Below are 18558 nucleotides of genomic sequence, written 5' to 3' on the forward strand. Positions count from 1 at the left end.
CATTGCAGTACTTGTGAATCAGACCTTCGTGACACATGGTAGAACTTGATGTTCTACATTACATTTGTCAAAGGAGCTCAAACTCCATATGTATTTGTTATTTTGTAATTCGCATTTTTAAGCAAGTTTCCACATGATCACTGCAGTTAAATGAATACAATGATATGCTGTGCAGTTGATATGCCTATTCTAAGCCTGGTTTCAGCGCTAATACATCCCAAAAGTGCAGAGTCCAGGAGCTGTGAGAAGATGCTGGCGCTTTAAAGACGAGATCGCTTTTTAGGTGTTTTCTCGCGTTGTTGGGGCACGCCAGCCTCGCGAGAGTGTGCGAGTGTGTAGTGAGAATGTTGCCTCTGTCCCCGGTGACGTCAGTGTGTATTGTTGTTCCCAGCTGTCAGCTGCTGCAGTGAGATCCCGGGGACGGTATTGTGTGTGTCAGTATGTCAGTGTGTCATTGTCTTCGTCTCCCTACCATCTAAAAACCTCATCCACTCCGCCGCTCTCTCCATGAAATACAGAAATGAAGGACAAACGGAAGAAAAAGGATCGCACCTGGGCAGAGGCAGCCCGTTTGGTAAGCATTTGCCTTTCGGGAGCGTGTCAGCGTGTGCAAGATGATGATGCTTTAGTATCAAAAAGTCAGGTCAGCGTTGCCCACATTACACAGAGGAGGAAGGAGCTATCAAAGAGCTTGCGGTTTTGTTGTGGTCGGCGAGACTATGTGCTACACGTTAGTACAATGAAACGAATTTCTATTTAGGCTGTATGCAAATGTTGCATCTTTTAAAAAAGAAAAGCACTTCGCCGGTTTGCAAACAAAGCGGTTTACAGAGTCATACAGCGTTTGTAGCACTAGTGCAGGGATGACTTTATTCGACCCTTCCTGCTGCACTTGGGAGTGGAGTTCAGCACTTTTCATCTTCACTTTTCTGCAAACTCAGCTTTGTGCAATTCCATGTGTTCTGCTTTACTTAACCAAGGGGCCAGCAATACTAACAACGTAAATTATGAATAAATGAAGGACATGGAAACGATTAATGCTTCTTATACTGTATTAATTACGTAATATATATATATATATATATATATATATATTAATTTTACTAATGATAGTTTAATCACAATACTGTAAACCCATTTGTTTGATGTAAATTATTAAATTAAATGTATTATATAGATAGCCATAAACACACACGCATTTTTACATTTTGTTTAATAACATGTTTAATGCATGTGTTAAAAAACAAACAAACAAAAAACATTTATGTTTGACGTAACCTAGCTAATTCTGCAAGATAAATTAATATTATTGGTGAAAGTGTTACATGTTCCATGTGACATTTTAACGTTCATCAAATGGAGTATCCCTCAAAACAAAACATGAAGGCTATCATAATATATACATTATATAATATATACATGATTATATGATGCCTTAAACATATATATATATATATATATATATATATATATATATATGTATGTGTGTTTATGTGTGTGTGTGTGTGTAGCAGATTCTCTGTCAGTATAATTTTTCTTAAAGAGAATCATTGATAGCACTACATTATTTGAGATTGAAGGAAAATATTCTTCAATCCATTGATAGGTATGTGACCTTTCCCATTTCCATGGTCAAATAATGACATAAGATCTATAACATTGTTGAATGTCACAAGGGCTTAAAAAGCTGCTATCTGAAGAGTCAGGCCTAAGATAGTAGTTAATGAAATATGCTGTACGCTTTGTGTGTGATGTTATGCATTTAATTTGGAAAGTAGTTGATCCCCTAGGCAAATCTGTCATTTATTCTCATACCCATTTAATCCTCAAGGATGCTTGGGAACTTTTGCAACTCAGCCTAATTGTGTGGGCAAAGTGACGTGGATTGTTTATGTTTTTGAATACCCTTAAGTTTGAAAGATTTTCTGTTTCCAATGTACATTTTTGTACCACAGTATTTTACATGCACTCCATGCATTTCATTTAAGTCAAATCCCTTCAGAGAAGTCAGTTGTCTTTCCTAATCAAATCTGTGGCAAACCCCCCCAAAACAAATGCATACACACATAATTGTAATTCATACTTCAAAACAGTTAAGGCTTAAGCTTGTCATAGGGTATAATGCAAACTTTTAAGATCATGTGGAAGCAGACATTTCAAAGAAGGTTCAAGGGAATTATTTTATATATATATATATATATATATATATATATATTATATACAAACACACACACATCCTCTTGGAGTTATTTAAAATTAAATTGCATCCATAAGACCACAAACTGCCAAGTACTTGAACCTTATATATATAAATCCAAGCTATCATTGTCCACTGTCATACGATTTGATTAAAAATCTAATATTCCTTCAAGGCAAGTTTTTAGATTCCACTGAATATTGAATCTAAATTGCTCTCCTATGTTTATACCATCCAGCAGGCCCAGATCCTTTCAATCTGACTAGAGGCTCTGTACACTTCAGTTAGTGTTTTTTATTTGGTATCTGGGGCTGACACATCTCAAACACTTCAACTTGATTTAATAACAAGACTCAGAAGAACTTCCCCTGGGTATATAAAATCAAAGGAATGTAAAGCGCACACCTTTAAAAAACATAACAAAACAACGGATCCACAAATCAGTTAAGCAGTTCTTTGGTTTATGATTTGGTAAACACAGAGGGACAAAAAAGCAGTTGTTTTGTGACTAGTGTTCCTTCATCTGTCTGTCGTGATGCTGTCAATGTTTCAATGTAAAAATGTATGGATGGACACAGATAGCCTAAGAAAGTTGTGAAAAACTAGTCATAGTAAGAGCAGATTGACAATATGACCTCTGTGTTTTAGGTTATGCTTTATGCTTGGTGACAAATTGTTTCTATTTGAACTGCCACTGATTTGTTCAAGCTAGCAAGAATCATATTCCAGTTTGTAATTTGTATAACTATTTCAGATAATAAAGCAATTTATCAGGCTACATGAAGTTCACTTGGATTTTTAATTTAAGATCCTGTAGCAATTTCTGCCAGCCCTTGTCCACAGGAAAAGAGGTTATCAATAAACTATACTTGCAATAGCAGTGTTTTTATTATGAGCTGGTCTTTTATATGCACTAAATGTCACCTTTCAATTAGTAAAAAAATAATAATAATCTGACTCATGTTCTTTGTTAGTATAATATTTGTTGCAAATTCAATAACTTTCACATAGTTTTTACCATACAAACAAGACATATGCAGTTGTGTATGTGATTCTTCACTGGGCTCAGTTAAAATAACTATTTTTAATATACATTTATTCATTTTAGTAAACATTCTGTTTATTTAATAATGAAGGGGACTAAATTGATGAATGAATGGGTCAATACACAGAGAAGCTCCTTAGCTTCAAGTCTTAAGGGTATAGTTCATCATGCAACATAGCCCACCCTTGCTTCTGCATTTTCAGTTTATATTATTTTTGTTAAAATCCAGTTATTTGTCAGGGTATATCTCACAGACTTATAAACATGTTAAAACTGCGATAAGATTAATAAAATGGTAAAAATAGAGGAAGAAATAGTTGTACTTACCAGAAGTACCATCGTCTGGCATACATCATCCTGCTGGCATTATTCCCGAACAAGGATTTAAATGTCTAAGTTTGTACAATTTGTTAGTGTTTAAAATCTCAGGTACTCGTGAAATGATTTTGACTTAGAAAATAGATAATGAAAAACTTTAATGTTAGTCTAAACTTTTTACACAGAATCAGTTGTGTCAAAACAAATGGTTTTCCAGGAAATCCTGGTTTGCATTGGCATGCATGGTTTTCTAAAGTGTATCCACACTCATGTTAAGCCTCTTTCTGTCTTGGATGTATTCCAGTTTTGAAAACAGTCGTTCTGCATCCACTGATCCGGGGGCTACACTCAAAGCTCATCGTGTAACTTTACTGAAGCTGGGAAGGGTGTCTTCGTGGGTGTTCCAATAATTCAGTACATCCAGGTCCACATTATGAGGGATAGGCGTACTTGTGTAAGTAGTGTATTCACTTGCAGGATGGGGAGTTTCATTTTTGGTGGCTAAGGGTTGAAATACTTGTATCTTGTAAATCTATCTTGAAGAAAGGATTCAATACCTGGACACATTCAAATTACATGTTACAGTCACCTACCATTTTTCGCAGAGAACGTTGTGGAAGTACTTAAAAGACTTCTTAGTTTTTTCTTCTTCCTGTGTTGGAAGGATTTCAAGAAGCAGTTATGTTTACTAGACGTATGTTTCTGTTGCAGCATTTGTGTTCTGTTGATGATATCATTGTCAACATGCGGTAAACATCTGTATTGGACATTGTGGTGTTGTCACAGGGGAGAATTCCACTGCTTTTTGTGTTTCAGACAGGTAATCCAAATTTTCAACAATCAACATGACCTGGCAATCAGTGAAGTTATTTGCCTGTTCCTTCAGACTTTCTACTGTAGCAACAACAAATTAAAGGTGATCTCAAAGACTCATCAGCACTGTCCCTGCTTTATTTACATGACATGCAGCCTGGTAGAAACTCATGTACTTATGAGTGAAATTGGAAGAGTTTTTCCAGCTGGACAGTATTGTTGTACAAAGTCGCCAATTGGTCCCTCCAACAGATATAGTGCATTTTATCATTTTAATGTGCCTCTTGCTTTCCATATGTTCTTTTATCCTGTTGGCACGCCAACTAACTTACAGTATTTGCACCGCAGTGCATCCTCTTCACCCTCTTGTTTTGTCTTTTTGAAAAGCTTCTAAACACAAATTGTGACTGACATATTCAAGTACAGATTTGTGCTTTATATCATTCTTTTACCTTTTTCCGTGTATGTTTTTAATCAGCTCCACATTAAACAGAAGTTATGAAAATGTAAGCCAATCTGAGCTCGATATTCATAGTCTAATCTGCCTGGGTCCATCGTTTGTCTGGAGTGAGACAAACATAGGAATTGCTTCATCTTCGTTGCTGAAATACAAAACATTTTGTTGGGGGGTATTTCATAAAAATAAACACCAGGCAAATGTGTAAATGTGTGTAAATCCATGAAAAAACTAATGATTTCCATTTAAAAAAAAGGTGACGTTCGGTTAAAACCGAAAATGTGGAACACTACTAATGACATATCCAAAAGGAGTGCGAGAGAATTAGTCCATTGAAGACATTGAAGGCAGGAAGATACCAGCCCTGCATTGTAACTGACCTAGATGTTGATATATGGAGTACAGGCATAGCGAGCTCAGTAATGAAGGGAAAAGATGTCTCCCAAATAAAAGGGGGCAATTTAAATTGCATTGAAATTTAAAGAACAGATATACAGGTAGTGACCCAGCTTGTGGGGCAAAGATGAGACAGCACTAATATGACACATCTATAACTATATATTGGAAACTTGGAAACACAGGGTCTTAGTTGTGGATGGGGCAGCGAAAGACAACTGTGCAGCATAAGTTTGGAGACTGGGGGCCAGATTAAATCAAAACTTTGACCCACCCACTAATAGCAAACTACAAACCTGTACATTATAGCGGTTACATTTATGATTAGAAGAAAGTGTCATCTTTCTAAAAATGAAGCCGCAACTGAGTACAGTTCTGTAGGTTTCTTAGCGGGTGTGTCAAAGTTTTGATTTAATCCCAGCCTGGGTCCAGTGTAATCAATGGTCACCCAGATGTGCTTACAAGGGAAGACATTCCATGGCAATTGCTGAATATTATTATTTAGAGGCATCCTTAGCTATTGGTAAAGTATTTTTCAAAACTTATTTCTGTGTAGCTAACATGGAAGGCAGAATAGTTGTTGGATATGCCTAATGAAACGGGTAATGTTTTCCTATGAGGAAGGGTCAGGGTTGAATTCTGCAAGTAGTGTGTAATGTCAAGGAAACATGGTTGGTGAGACAGATGAGGCAAATTCTAATCTGCTTTGAGGAACAACCTAGTTGGAGGAAAAATTAGGAATGAGGAGTTACTTGTATTTTAGTTCAGGTTTTGAGTATTTCTGCATGTAAGACAAGGCTCAAGGACACAAGGACAAGTGGATGCCCATCTGTTAACTTGTGTCCTACACCTGTGTAAAGACTAGAAGTGATCAGATTTAAATCCACAAAACATCTCCCTGTTGGTTAAAAGTGACCTCCAATCCATAAAAACTCTTAAACACCAATATAACATAATTAATCCTACATAATTATTCAGTTGTAATGGGGTTATATCCTGTTTCTGATTTATTTTTTGTGCAGTTGAATGGTAGTCTGAATAAAATTATATATTATTATAAAATCACAACATATTTCTCACATTAACTTCAATTACTTTTTTTGAGCATTTGAACAACTCTATAGCTCTCATAGTTGACAAGGTTCAATATTATGAAGGAGGCAGAGCCATCTGGAATGTGTATCTTGAAAACATTTTACCATGAGGAAGAAGATCTTTGAATATTTTAATGGTTCATGGATCTCAGTTTGTCCATATTGTTAAAAACACCTTTTTATATAAAGAAGAAAAGAGTTGGCCTGTCCATTAATTAGGCTGTGGTTGCTGATGTACAGAAGGTGACTTTCTCACTTGGATGTCAAAAGAAAATAAACTATGTGTTACTTAATTGGGCTTACGAAAATATTTCTGTATAAAATTATAAAATCTCAATACATGGATAATTATCTTAATGACTGTTTCTATTACAGAGGAAATTTAATTATGCTGTATATATTGTATCATGTGGGGATGTACACAGCATCCTGGACAACTAAACCAGGGTTTAGGAAATGCAAAGGCTGGATATGTGGATGGTGGCTAGTATTTGGTGCTCGTGGTTTAACAAAATAAAAACCTAGCTCCTCTTCGAGTCTAACTTACATGTGCAACATTTTCCTCTCTAAACACGTGGTTCATTCTCCAAAAACATGTACCACTAGGTGTTATACAAGAGTTACAAGTTACACAAATTGAACACGTCATTCTCTATTATATTCTTGTGGTTTTTTTAATGAATGCCTTATCTAAAGACATCTGTATGAATACAAAGATAAGCAGACAGCTACTTTTGTGCTAGTAGCATGTTTTTACCACCACCCCCTAGAGTCTTGATTGGAACAAAGACACAAAACAGGTGTACAAAAAGCATATAAACAAATATTATCTTGTGTTCTTGGTTGTCTGATATGTTCATTTTAACATAACAACAATGTATGCGTCTGAGGGTGTTCATGAGAGTCTGAATGGGTGGGTCACATTTTTAAAAAGGTGCATGCTGCGGCCATGTTTGTGTGTGTGTTTCAATCTCTGGCGCACCCAACATAACATTTTACTACCTATTTGGGTTATTTATAATTTCTTTCTGATGTTTTGCTGCTGTAGACTTGCACAAAAAGGAGTCACAGAGAACAGTGAATTTGTTAACTAAGTAGTACAGGGCTCAAGATCTCTGGTTGCATTTGTGTAATGCAGATTTCCACAATTCTGCACAGATCTGTGCTGCTCCACTAATGGGATCTGTTGATTGTGCAGAACTGTGAAAATCTGCACTATAAGAACACAACCTTTATTGTAACAGAGTTTGTTAATGCAACAAATATAAAATAAGTTCAGAAACAAAAACCTTTTCATTGTAATTTTATATTTTATTTTATTCAATATGACCAACTTAAATTACCTTAAAGTTAATTTAGTTTTGCTTGACGGAAGTCTCTGTCGTAACCTGGATTACAAATGAGACACCTAAAACAAAATCACTCGTTCCACTCCTGACGCGTAGTAACCCTTCTAAATTTATCAACTGTCAATTTTGTCAGTTTATTTATTATTTATTATTATTATTCTTCAAGCGAACCGAACTCAGTTATTTTGCCAAACGGACCTAAACCACCTCTTTTTGGTGGTCTCCATTTGTTTAATTTAGTTTTGGTTTGTTTACCCATCGCAAATTGGTTGTTCACACTCTTCTCCAAACGAACTGAACCATACTGAATACGAAACAAACCTCTAGTGTGAACAAGCCCTTAATAAGTAGAACAGGCAGTAAAGAATCTTAAAGAACACACATAACTGGATATGAGGCACAAAATATATAATATATAGCCTAATACAAAATTACTGAAGATATGCATTTCTACTCAACACATTTTCTACTTTGCAAGTCATGCTGTTAATAAGCCTGCATATCATTTAGTTATAGTTAACCTCCTGTATACAAATGTTAAAACTATGTTTGGCAAAACCAAAAAGAACATTTTGCTTTTTGCACTGTCCCAAGCATAAACTGTTGAGGTTGTACATTTCTGGGATATCAAGTTGCAGAGCTCGAGGAGTTGAAAAACAGACCTTTGGTTGAGTTACATTTTTACCTTGCTCCAGATGTTGCTTTTGGCGACATAATTTTGCAAGAAATCATTCTGACAAATGTGATTTGATTTCTCAAGAATGTATTGGACTCACATACTTGAATGAATGAAATATTTTAGAGAAAACTAAATTATTATTTAATACAAATATTTTCCCTATGTTTACCCATATACATACATTAGTGGGTTTATTTAAAAAAAAAAAAAGCTTTTTGTGCAGTGTATCTTTACAGTGACCACGTAAAATAGTTATTTGGAGTAAATAAGAAAATTATTAGGATAGGAGATTATATAGTGTCTAATTTCTGATCAGTCCAAAGAGTCTAGTGTACGTACACACACACACACGCACATACACATGCAAAGTTGCAATAAACTACTTTTTGCACTCATTTTGACATCATACTTTACCGTGTACCATAGTTTTAATGATTACATTTTATTCAGTAAGAGCAATTAGCCAGCATCTGAAACAAAAATAAAAAACTAAACGTTTCATCATGAGTCACGTGCCACTAATAGGAGATTTATTTTTGTTGTTGTTTAAAGTTGTTTAGTTTGGGTATTAGATTGTTGGAACTTCAGAAAACAAGGTAATAATTGAGTTCTAAATCTCAGCCCTCTTATGTTCAGGAAGAGATTTGAGATTCTTAAACCTTGGGTCAAGTGCTGTCTGACTGTGATGAGCAATGCGATGGATTGTTATAAAGCAGATCCACTCATCAGCATAGATTAATGTATGTCTTTAACTTTTTCCAGTATCCAATGCACTATTTGTATAAGCTTTTTATTATGTTATCTTTTTTTAAATAAAACTTTTATTCAAAGATGGTTTTGTTCGTTGTTAACTTATCCTTTATTTATGTGGTGTTTAATCATTCTTTAGAAATATATTTAAACTACGTTTGTACATATTTAAATAAGTCACTTGATTTATTAAAATATGTAATTGAAGCCTTATAAGTTTGTAATGTCTAAATTACGGGACGGTATGGTAAGTGAAAAAAACAAACAAACAAACAAAAAAAAAATATTGTGAAATGTAGCACAGGAATTACATTTTCTAGTCTTGGATCCATGGTATTTTTTTATTCAGTAGGGATACATTATCTGAAGCTCAAGACAATGTGAAAATCACTGCCTGAACTCTGCTTGTGTTACATCACACACAGGGAGCAGGCCATTTTCCCGCCTCCTGAAATAGCTTTCTCCACCTCTCACTCTCCATCCATAGTACAGGATTACATGGTCCCCTTTTTGAGGAAAATAAAATGACAATAGATGCATATACAGATAGGTATAATTTGTGCCTCAAGTAGTAAATGAGGCATTTTCTCACTTTTGTACTGTGCATATAAAGAGAGAGGGAGAGAGTTATGTCAAGGGGGTGGGTTAATGCTCTGCCATAACAAGAGCAGAGTTCAGACAGTGAGCTAGGCATGTCTTTATTAACGTTTCTTTCTGTGGACATTTTTAAATATATTAATCGTTAATGATACAGCTCCAGAAGGCAATAAAGCAAACACATGCTACATAATTGCAATATTATTAAGAAAATTGTGTTTTTAATTAATAGTGATTTTGAAGAAATACAGTTTGAACTAAAATCATTCAAGCGCTGATGTTGATTCGAAGGATGGTTTCAATCCATTATTGTAATGTAGGTCATATTTCATTATCTTATATATTGTTTGCATTTCTGATATTTATTTAAGATTCTGTTGATGTGATTTGCCTCTGACAAATGAGGGATGGATCTGACTGGACTTTTTTATTTGTATTATTTTTATTCTGCTGATCAGGTATCTTAAATCTTGCACTAGATTATTTTAACCATATTTCCACTTCTGGGATTGTTTTAAATCATAGTATCTATTGATGAATTTGATTTCTTAAAAAACTAATGATTTTCATTTGAATTAATGCACAAATATAGCCTATTTTGGTTAGGCAGTATTGCAAACATTACTTGTTTTACGTAATATCTGAATTGTATTCGAGGTCCATGGAGTTTTTCATTTGAAGATAATCTAGATATTGCTGCTGCATTCCTCCTGCTACTTGAATATTTTCTTATTGCAGGACCTTTTAAAGAATTAATGACGTGTGTGTTGTCCTTGAAATGTTATTGAAGGAATAAGACAAATTGAGTTGACATAGAATCCTTTATTTCATGTTACTATCTCACTGTGTTCTGAGCTTTTATTAACTGCAGGACTAATAGATGTCTATGTACTTCATAAAAAGGAATTGGGTCTTTTTTGCAGAGATGATGTTCTAGTACAAGTTATATTAACCATGCACAGAGTGACCCAAATGCAGCATATAAACATAAAAATGAAAACTGGTTTCGAGGGATCAGTTCTTATCACGATTTTGATACAGAAATGACTGATAAAAAATAAAAGACAGACCTTTTCAAAGGTTCTCTCACTTCACGTCCTGATTAAGGAGGTTCATATCCTTCAGTCCGACTGTGCAAGTATTTTTTTAGATAGTATGTTTGTTTCATTGCTCTGAAGCTTTCTAAAACATTTATTATTAGCTCTTGCTTTATTCCAATATAATGTCAAATAAATGTTGTAAACTTACTAAGCCTATATGAAAATGTATCTGTACTACAGTATTTAAAATGAGCCAAGCTGATTAAATAGTACAGTAAGTGATTAAAGGGAGCACTTAAAGGTAATGTTTTCACTTCAACATTAATTCTTTGATAGCAGTGGAGCAATTTAAAATAAAATGACATGAGGAAATGTTATTGAACAGAATTAGAGGGCCTATGGTCACCTAGAAAGTACTTGCTAACACAATAACATATGTAATAGACTTCCAAGTTGTTAATTTGTTTAAAATGCACTGGAGAGAAATGTGGAAGTATTAAAATGCAAATGCATCTGTCTCAATCATTACTTTTCAATGTTGCACCACTGCACTGATCTGCTGACAATTTTGTGTAATATCCAGCTGTATACAGTACAATGTACAGTACAGTAATCTACAGAAATATCTATAATTTCTTGAAAAATGTTAACTCCAAAATCTTATCAATAACCATTACCAATGTATACAATGTGGTGCAGTTTAATTATGACACCCCTACAGCAGATCACTTCTGTGCTGTAACTTTGTAGTGCTTGCGTCGGGTCATATAGGGATGGATTCATAGACCCAGATAAGTACTAGTCTTGTACTATGCCTTATCATTTTAGAAGGCTAGAGCTGAATTTTGTAAGACTTATTTAAAACTGCAGAATGCAAAGTCTTCCAGAACCGATAAGAGAAAATGGAACATATAAGTAGTCTGGTGCATAAATTACTCTTTAATGTTGTCTCTTAGGATTCTGAGAAGTAATACGAGAAATGCACACCAAAATTTGCTGTATATTGTTACAAGATAAACCCCTCTGACTGTCCCTTTAAAAGCACAAAGTAAATGTGTGGGTTGCTTTGGTATGCATGCACTGAAGCAGTTTTTTTTTTTATTCTGCAATGCTTGGCAGTTTCATATTAGCATGGTTATTGAATGCAGGGACCATGATCTGTTGCCATCCCTTTATATCATCCACAGGCACACTTTACAGGAGATAAGTCTGTAGCTTAGAATTGCAAACACATTTTCAAACTAATGTTCTTGTTTTTATTTTTATTGAGTTAAAAAATATAAACATTTGGAGCAGCTTAAAATTAAAAATATTTGCTCAAAAATGGCTTTGAGAGTTTTCACAGTGTTTCCATGTTATCAGACATGGCCACAAACAGATGCCCCTGTGGTATTATGTAAATTAACCTCTAGAAATTTGTATTATGAGATTTTGAAAGAAAGATTCAATGGTTTTGGGGAAGACTGGTGAAAATCAATCAATCAATCAATCAGCCAATAAATAAATAATTAGGGTTTAGAGATAACCTGGTCCATATGCTGTAGCTTCTGAGCCCCATCAGAGAAAGGCCACAGTGTTTCATTGTTAATGACACAGAGAGAGCTCTAATGCTTACCCTGAATAGGAGCAGTCAAATGAAGAATGAAAAAAATAGGCATGTTACTTGTGACCAGAGAAGTAAAATGAAAAGCCCATATGCTATACACAAAGGGTTGTCTGTGACCTTTAGAAAAACAAGGTTACCATTTTGTTTGCCTGCAATATTACCCATAGATCTCACTCTTTTGCAAGGCATACTGTAGGGAATGTATTATTTTACAGCCCACACACCTGGCCTGAGGGAGGATGATCTAAGGCCAAGGCAGTCATTCCTCAGAAAATTTCCATTAAAGATTAAATAAGATATTGTTTATACATGATAGAATTCAATACATGTACTTTGTTTCTGCAAGGGGAGGGTGGCATCTGTAAAATATGTAGCATGAAGTGCACTGATTTAACAAAATACATTAATTGGCGTTGCAAATAATAAAGAATGTGCATGGCTGTGAGACAGAAGCATTAGGCCATTGAAGTTTAATTTGATGTAAGCTCTTTGTTCTCACCTGTATACATTTCTCCGATGTCTCTCCTGCAATGCTGCTTTACTTTAAGTGCTGAAAGATCTGTGTTAGTAATGGGGGTATTCTATTCATTTTGTATGTTTTGGAAGTTGCAGATTATATTATCAGTGTTACTTTTAGATTTAAAAGGGAAATAGCAAGGTGCCTAAAGATTATGGTTTAATGCATCTTTATATGTTGCTATGGTGTATGAGATGTATAGCACTTTTCCAGATTTCATATAAACAACTTTTAAATGTTTTAAAACTTGCCAAATAATGGAGGATGTATTCCTATCTCTTTTAGTGTTTCAAGATGTGTCATGACTTGCTGGATAGCAGAAATGTAGTGGAAAAACTGCAAAATGTCTTCTCTGCAGCAAAAGACTAATGTTAGTGTTTCACGGTCTTACTCCTTGAAAGTAATTATAGTTCTATAGACCACATGTATTCCTACGTCCATGGCTTTGGGGAAAAAAGTAAAGATGGCGTTATTCATTTTTACTTTCCAACAACAGAGGAGATTAATCCACAGGGGAGGTTACAAGTAAGCAATTCAACATTCAAAAATGGAAACGAGTAAATCTGCAGCGATCACTTTGATCGCCAATGCTGTTTTGTATGAATTGACTAATGCACAGTAATGTATGTTACTGCGTGTGTGCTCATGTTCCTGTTCATGTTCATGTTTGCAAGGTAAATAGTAACTTTACATTCCAGTACAATCTACACTCTCATTTGTTTTGTCTTTCGCAATAACATGGTGTATATGAAAATACCCATGTAACATATAGTCTAAACCTTAAAAAAGGGAAGTAGGAAACAATACCTTGTTCAAAAACGTTTTTTTCCACCACTGAGTGTGTTTAAACAGTAAGGAAACATATTATTGAAGATATGAGAAAATGTAACAGTACCTTAACAGCAACAGGTAAAGAAACTATTAAAATAATGGCCACATAAAAAATGCAAAACAATCCCTCCAAATAGGAAAGAATCAAATCATTGCCCTGTAAAATGGTGATGGCACAGCAGACAAAAACCTATATCGTAGTGATGACAGCAAGACGAACAGGAGGTCTCAATTAGGGCTGGGCGATATGACTTAAAAATAATATCTCGATATTTTTAGAAATGTGGGCGATATACGATATACATCTCGGTATTTCTTGTTTTTATCCAATCAAGCCACACCATAAGACCAAAGACATTCAAACTACAAGTATTTCGTTAATCCTTCAATAAGCAAAACTAACAAATACTACGTGCAGGCTGTCATGGTAAATATATGCAGAATGCAACACATTACAGGGCAAGTGTTGTATGACTACTATTACGGGTGTTATGTTGTTATGTTATATACACTCACCTAAAGGATTATTAGGAAAACCTGTTCAATTTCTCATTAATGCAATTATCTAACCAACCAATCACATGGCAGTTGCTTCAATGCATTTAGGGGTGTGGTCCTGGTCAAGACAATCTCCTGAACTCCAAACTGAATGTCTGAATGGGAAAGAAAGGTGATTTAAGCAATTTTGAGCGTGGCATGGTTGTTGGTGCCAGACGGGCCGGTCTGAGTATTTCACAATCTGCTCAGTTACTGGGATTTTCACGCACAACCATTTCTAGGGTTTACAAAGAATGGTGTGAAAAGGGAAAAACATCCAGTATGCGGCAGTCCTGTGGGCGAAAATGCCTTGTTGATGCTAGAGGTCAGAGGAGAATGGGCCGACTGATTCAAGCTGATAGAAGAGCAACTTTGACTGAAATAACCACTCGTTACAACCGAGGTATGCAGCAAAGCATTTGTGAATCCACAACACGTACAACCTTGAGGCGGATGGGCTACAACAGCAGAAGACCCCACCGGGTACCACTCATCTCCACTACAAATAGGTGGTGGTGGTGTAATGGTGTGGGGGATGTTTTCTTGGCACACTTTAGGCCCCTTAGTGCCAATTGGGCATCGTTTAAATGCCACGGCCTACCTGAGAATTGTTTCTGACCATGTCCATCCCTTTATGACCACCATGTACCCATCCTCTGATGGCTACTTCCAGCAGGATAATGCACCATGTCACAATGGTTTCTTGAACATGACAATGAGTTCACTGTACTAAACTGGCCCCCACAGTCACCAGATCTCAACCCAATAGAGCATCTTTGGGATGTGGTGGAACGGGAGCTTCGTGCCCTGGATGTGCATCCCACAAATCTCCATCAACTGCAAGATGCTATCCTATCAATATGGGCCAACATTTCTAAAGAATGCTTTCAGCACCTTGTTGAATCAATGCCACGTAGAATTAAGGCAGTTCTGAAGGCGAAATGGGGTCAAACACAGTATTAGTATGGTGTTCCTAATAATCCTTTAGGTGAGTGTGTGTGTGTGTGTGTATATATATATATATATATATATATATATATATATACACACACACACACACATAAGTTTAAAAATAGCTGGCATTACAATAGTTTTAATAAATCTTAAATGCAGGGTGACTTATCCCAGGGATTTTATATAGAACAATTATCCGGTCAAGGAAGGATGGACAGTAGCTCCCGTCTAAAAACAGTCCATATTCACCGATGTCTCAAAAATTATTTATTAGAGAAAAAGTGAACATTATATTGCTTACGTGTTTCGACTTATCTTCTGCAGAGCACATATATACATATACACAGCATGATTTACTGTCACATAACAACAATAACACAAGTAATAGTAATCGCGCAACACATGCGCTATATAGATTCAGGAAGATTTACCACATCCGGGTTTATAGTGGTGCATTTAACAACTGCTAGACAGAGACATTTCTTTCTGACTGTCGCGTTTCAATTCTGCTTACCAGCACAGCACGTTGTTAATACAAAATTGTTATATTATTATTATTAATAATAATAATAATAATAATAACACAACTGTTGAACCACTTCACCATCTTAATAAAAAGAATATGATACTTTCTGCATGTGTTTGCATTGCTTTCCAATTTATTAAAATGCAAACAAACGTTATTATTAATTTTATACAAATGATATCAGTCTAAATTAGCGGGGGTGGGGGGTGCTTGCAGATCGAGTTTAGCCCGGCGACGAGAACTACCCATACTAATGGTTGTGAAACCTGGTCACTACATGCACAAATTTGATAGAAACTGCAGATAACACAAAGATGCATGCTTGGAAGAACCAGAAGAGATAAATAAATGAATGGATCCGAAAACAAATACAAATCTGTGACATCATTGAAAGAGTGAAAATGTTAAAACTGCATTGGCCTGGACACATTGTTATGACTTGAGACATCCAGACGAACCGAGAGATTGTACATGCTGAAATTTGACATCTGCAATTATTCGGTCAGTTTTTAATTTTAAATTTTTTATGGTTGCTTATATGATAGACTCATTCTGAAAAAGTAGTATGTATCTTACGTACTATAAAAATACAAACTGATTTTAGAAATGGCGCTTCACTTTTTCCACATTTTGTTATGTTACAGCCTTATTCCAAAATGGATTAAATTCATTATTTTCCTCAAACTTCTACAAACAATACCCCATAATGACAATATGAAAGAAGTTTGTTTGAAATCTTGCAAATGTATTAAAAATAAAAAACAAAAAAAGCCACAGCCTTTGCTCAGTACTTTGTTGAAGCACCTTTGGCACCAATTACAGCCTCAAGTCTTTTTGAGTATGATGCTACAAGCTTGGTACACCTATTTTTGGGCAGTTTCTCTCATTCTTCTTTGCAGGACCTCTCAAGCTCCATCAGGTTGGATGGGGAGCGTCGGTGCACAGCCATTTTCAGATCTCTCCAGAGATGTTCAATCAGGTTCAAGTCTGGGCTCTGGCTGGGCCACTCAAGGACATTCACAGAGCTGTCCTGTAGCCACTCCTATGTTATCTTGACTGTGTGCTTAGGGTCATTGTCCTGTTGGAAGATGAACCTTTGCCCCAGTCTGAGGTCCAGAGCGCTCTGGAGCAGGTTTTAATCAAGGATGTCTCTGTACATTGCTGCATTAATCTTTCCCTCGATCCTGACTAGTCTCCCAGTTTCTGCCGCTGAAAAACATCCCCACAGCATGATGCTGCCACCACCATGCTTCACTGTAGGGATGGTATTGGCCAGGTGATGAGCGGTGCCTGGTTTCCTCCAGACATGACGCTTGCCATTCAGGCCAAAGAGTTCAATCTTTGTTTCATCAGACCAGAGAATTTTGTTTCTCATGGTCTGAGAGTCCTCCAGGCGGGCCGTCAGGTGCCTTTTACTGAGGAGTGGCTTCCGTCTGGCCACTCTACCATACAGGCCTGATTGGTGGAGTGCTGCAGAGATGGTTGTTCTTCTGGAAGGTTCTCCTCTCTCCACAGAGACACGCTGGAGCTCTGTCAGAGTGACCATCGGGTTCTTGGTCACCTCTCTGACTAAGGCCCTTCTCCCCCGATCGCTCAGTTTGGCCGGGCGGCCAACTCTAGAAAGAATCCTGGTGGTTCCAAACTTCTTCCATTTACGGATGATGGAGGCCACTGTGCTCATTGGGACCTTCAATGCTGCAGAAATTTTTCTGTACCCTTCCCCAGATCTGTGCCTCGATACAATCCTGTCTCGGAGGTCTACTTTCTGATGATGGTCTGTAGACAGGGGGAAATGTCAGTGACCGGACACCGTAATGAAAGCTCAATTTGCAACTACTGGACAGCAAATCCGCAGGATCCACAAGATGCAATTGGTACACGGTTTTAACTTCAGCAGGATCCATAAGTCTCTGACTGAAAAGGCAAGCACTGTATCAGCTCCAGCCAATCCTCCCCCTGCCAGCTCGAATTATGCCCTGCCTCCAGCAACAAGTTCTAACAGAATACTACAGGGACTGTTCAGTAACTTTCACGTTACTTTCTCTGGCAATGTCCAGATCTACTATAAGAAAGACTAACAAAACAATAGTAATTAAAATGTATAAGTATGTATTTTAGTCAAATATTAATATTAATTTTCTGTATGTGTATGTCGATTTGTTTGATTCGAATTACATTGGAAAAACATTTTCTCAGCTGAAGGCTAATGGACAAACTAACAGAATATCAAGGTAAATATAGGGTTTTAAGTTGATTAAATTAAAAAATAAACACATACTAATAGAAATACAGCCCTCTCGACATGGGCTCTAATGTTTGATAGATGACCTTGACTTCCGTTAGCGCCCTTGCCTTCAGCTCACATAACTCCAGACATGGTCATCTATCAAACGTGAGCACCCGCATCAATGGGCTTTATTACTTAAACAGTCTCCAGAAGAACTGCAGTTTATTTTTAGTTCCATAAATCACCATTATGGATCATAAAAGGTTATTTAAATAAAATGTATATGCTAATAGTGTGATGATGTTATGACGCTACTGCAGTGAAGTAGTCCTGTTGTGACTTTTGTACTTGAGTTACCAAAATAACTGTCAACAGATTGTGAGTGGTTGAAGTAAAACATAAATGAAAAGAAATCCCTTCTGGATCATTACTCTGTAGCTTGTAACAAATTAATTTGCTATCCTTGGTACTCAAACTGAAATTTGTCAGAAGAATATAATATTACTTGATCTCACTGGAAAACTATCTTCACACTTTGTGGTGCTTTATGGTAATTGGTATAATCCCTTTACATTTGAACTAATACACACATATATTAACCTAATACAGATAGTAGAAGTAGCAT

General features: G+C 36.1%; 1 protein-coding gene across 1 annotated transcript in view; it reads left to right on the plus strand.

Annotated features, from left to right (window-relative positions):
• Positions 1–369: 369 nt before the first annotated feature.
• Positions 370–18558, plus strand: part of LOC136765800 (putative Polycomb group protein ASXL3) — a 70358-nt gene continuing 52169 nt past the window's right edge. The window contains exon 1 of the mRNA XM_066719616.1: positions 370–574. Coding sequence (XP_066575713.1) covers positions 521–574 — 54 coding nt within the window. The 5' untranslated portion in view covers positions 370–520. The remainder of the gene's footprint in view (positions 575–18558) is intronic.

This window comes from Amia ocellicauda, chromosome 2 (assembly GCF_036373705.1).
Source record: "Amia ocellicauda isolate fAmiCal2 chromosome 2, fAmiCal2.hap1, whole genome shotgun sequence".
Classification (NCBI taxonomy): Eukaryota; Metazoa; Chordata; class Actinopteri; order Amiiformes; family Amiidae; genus Amia; species Amia ocellicauda.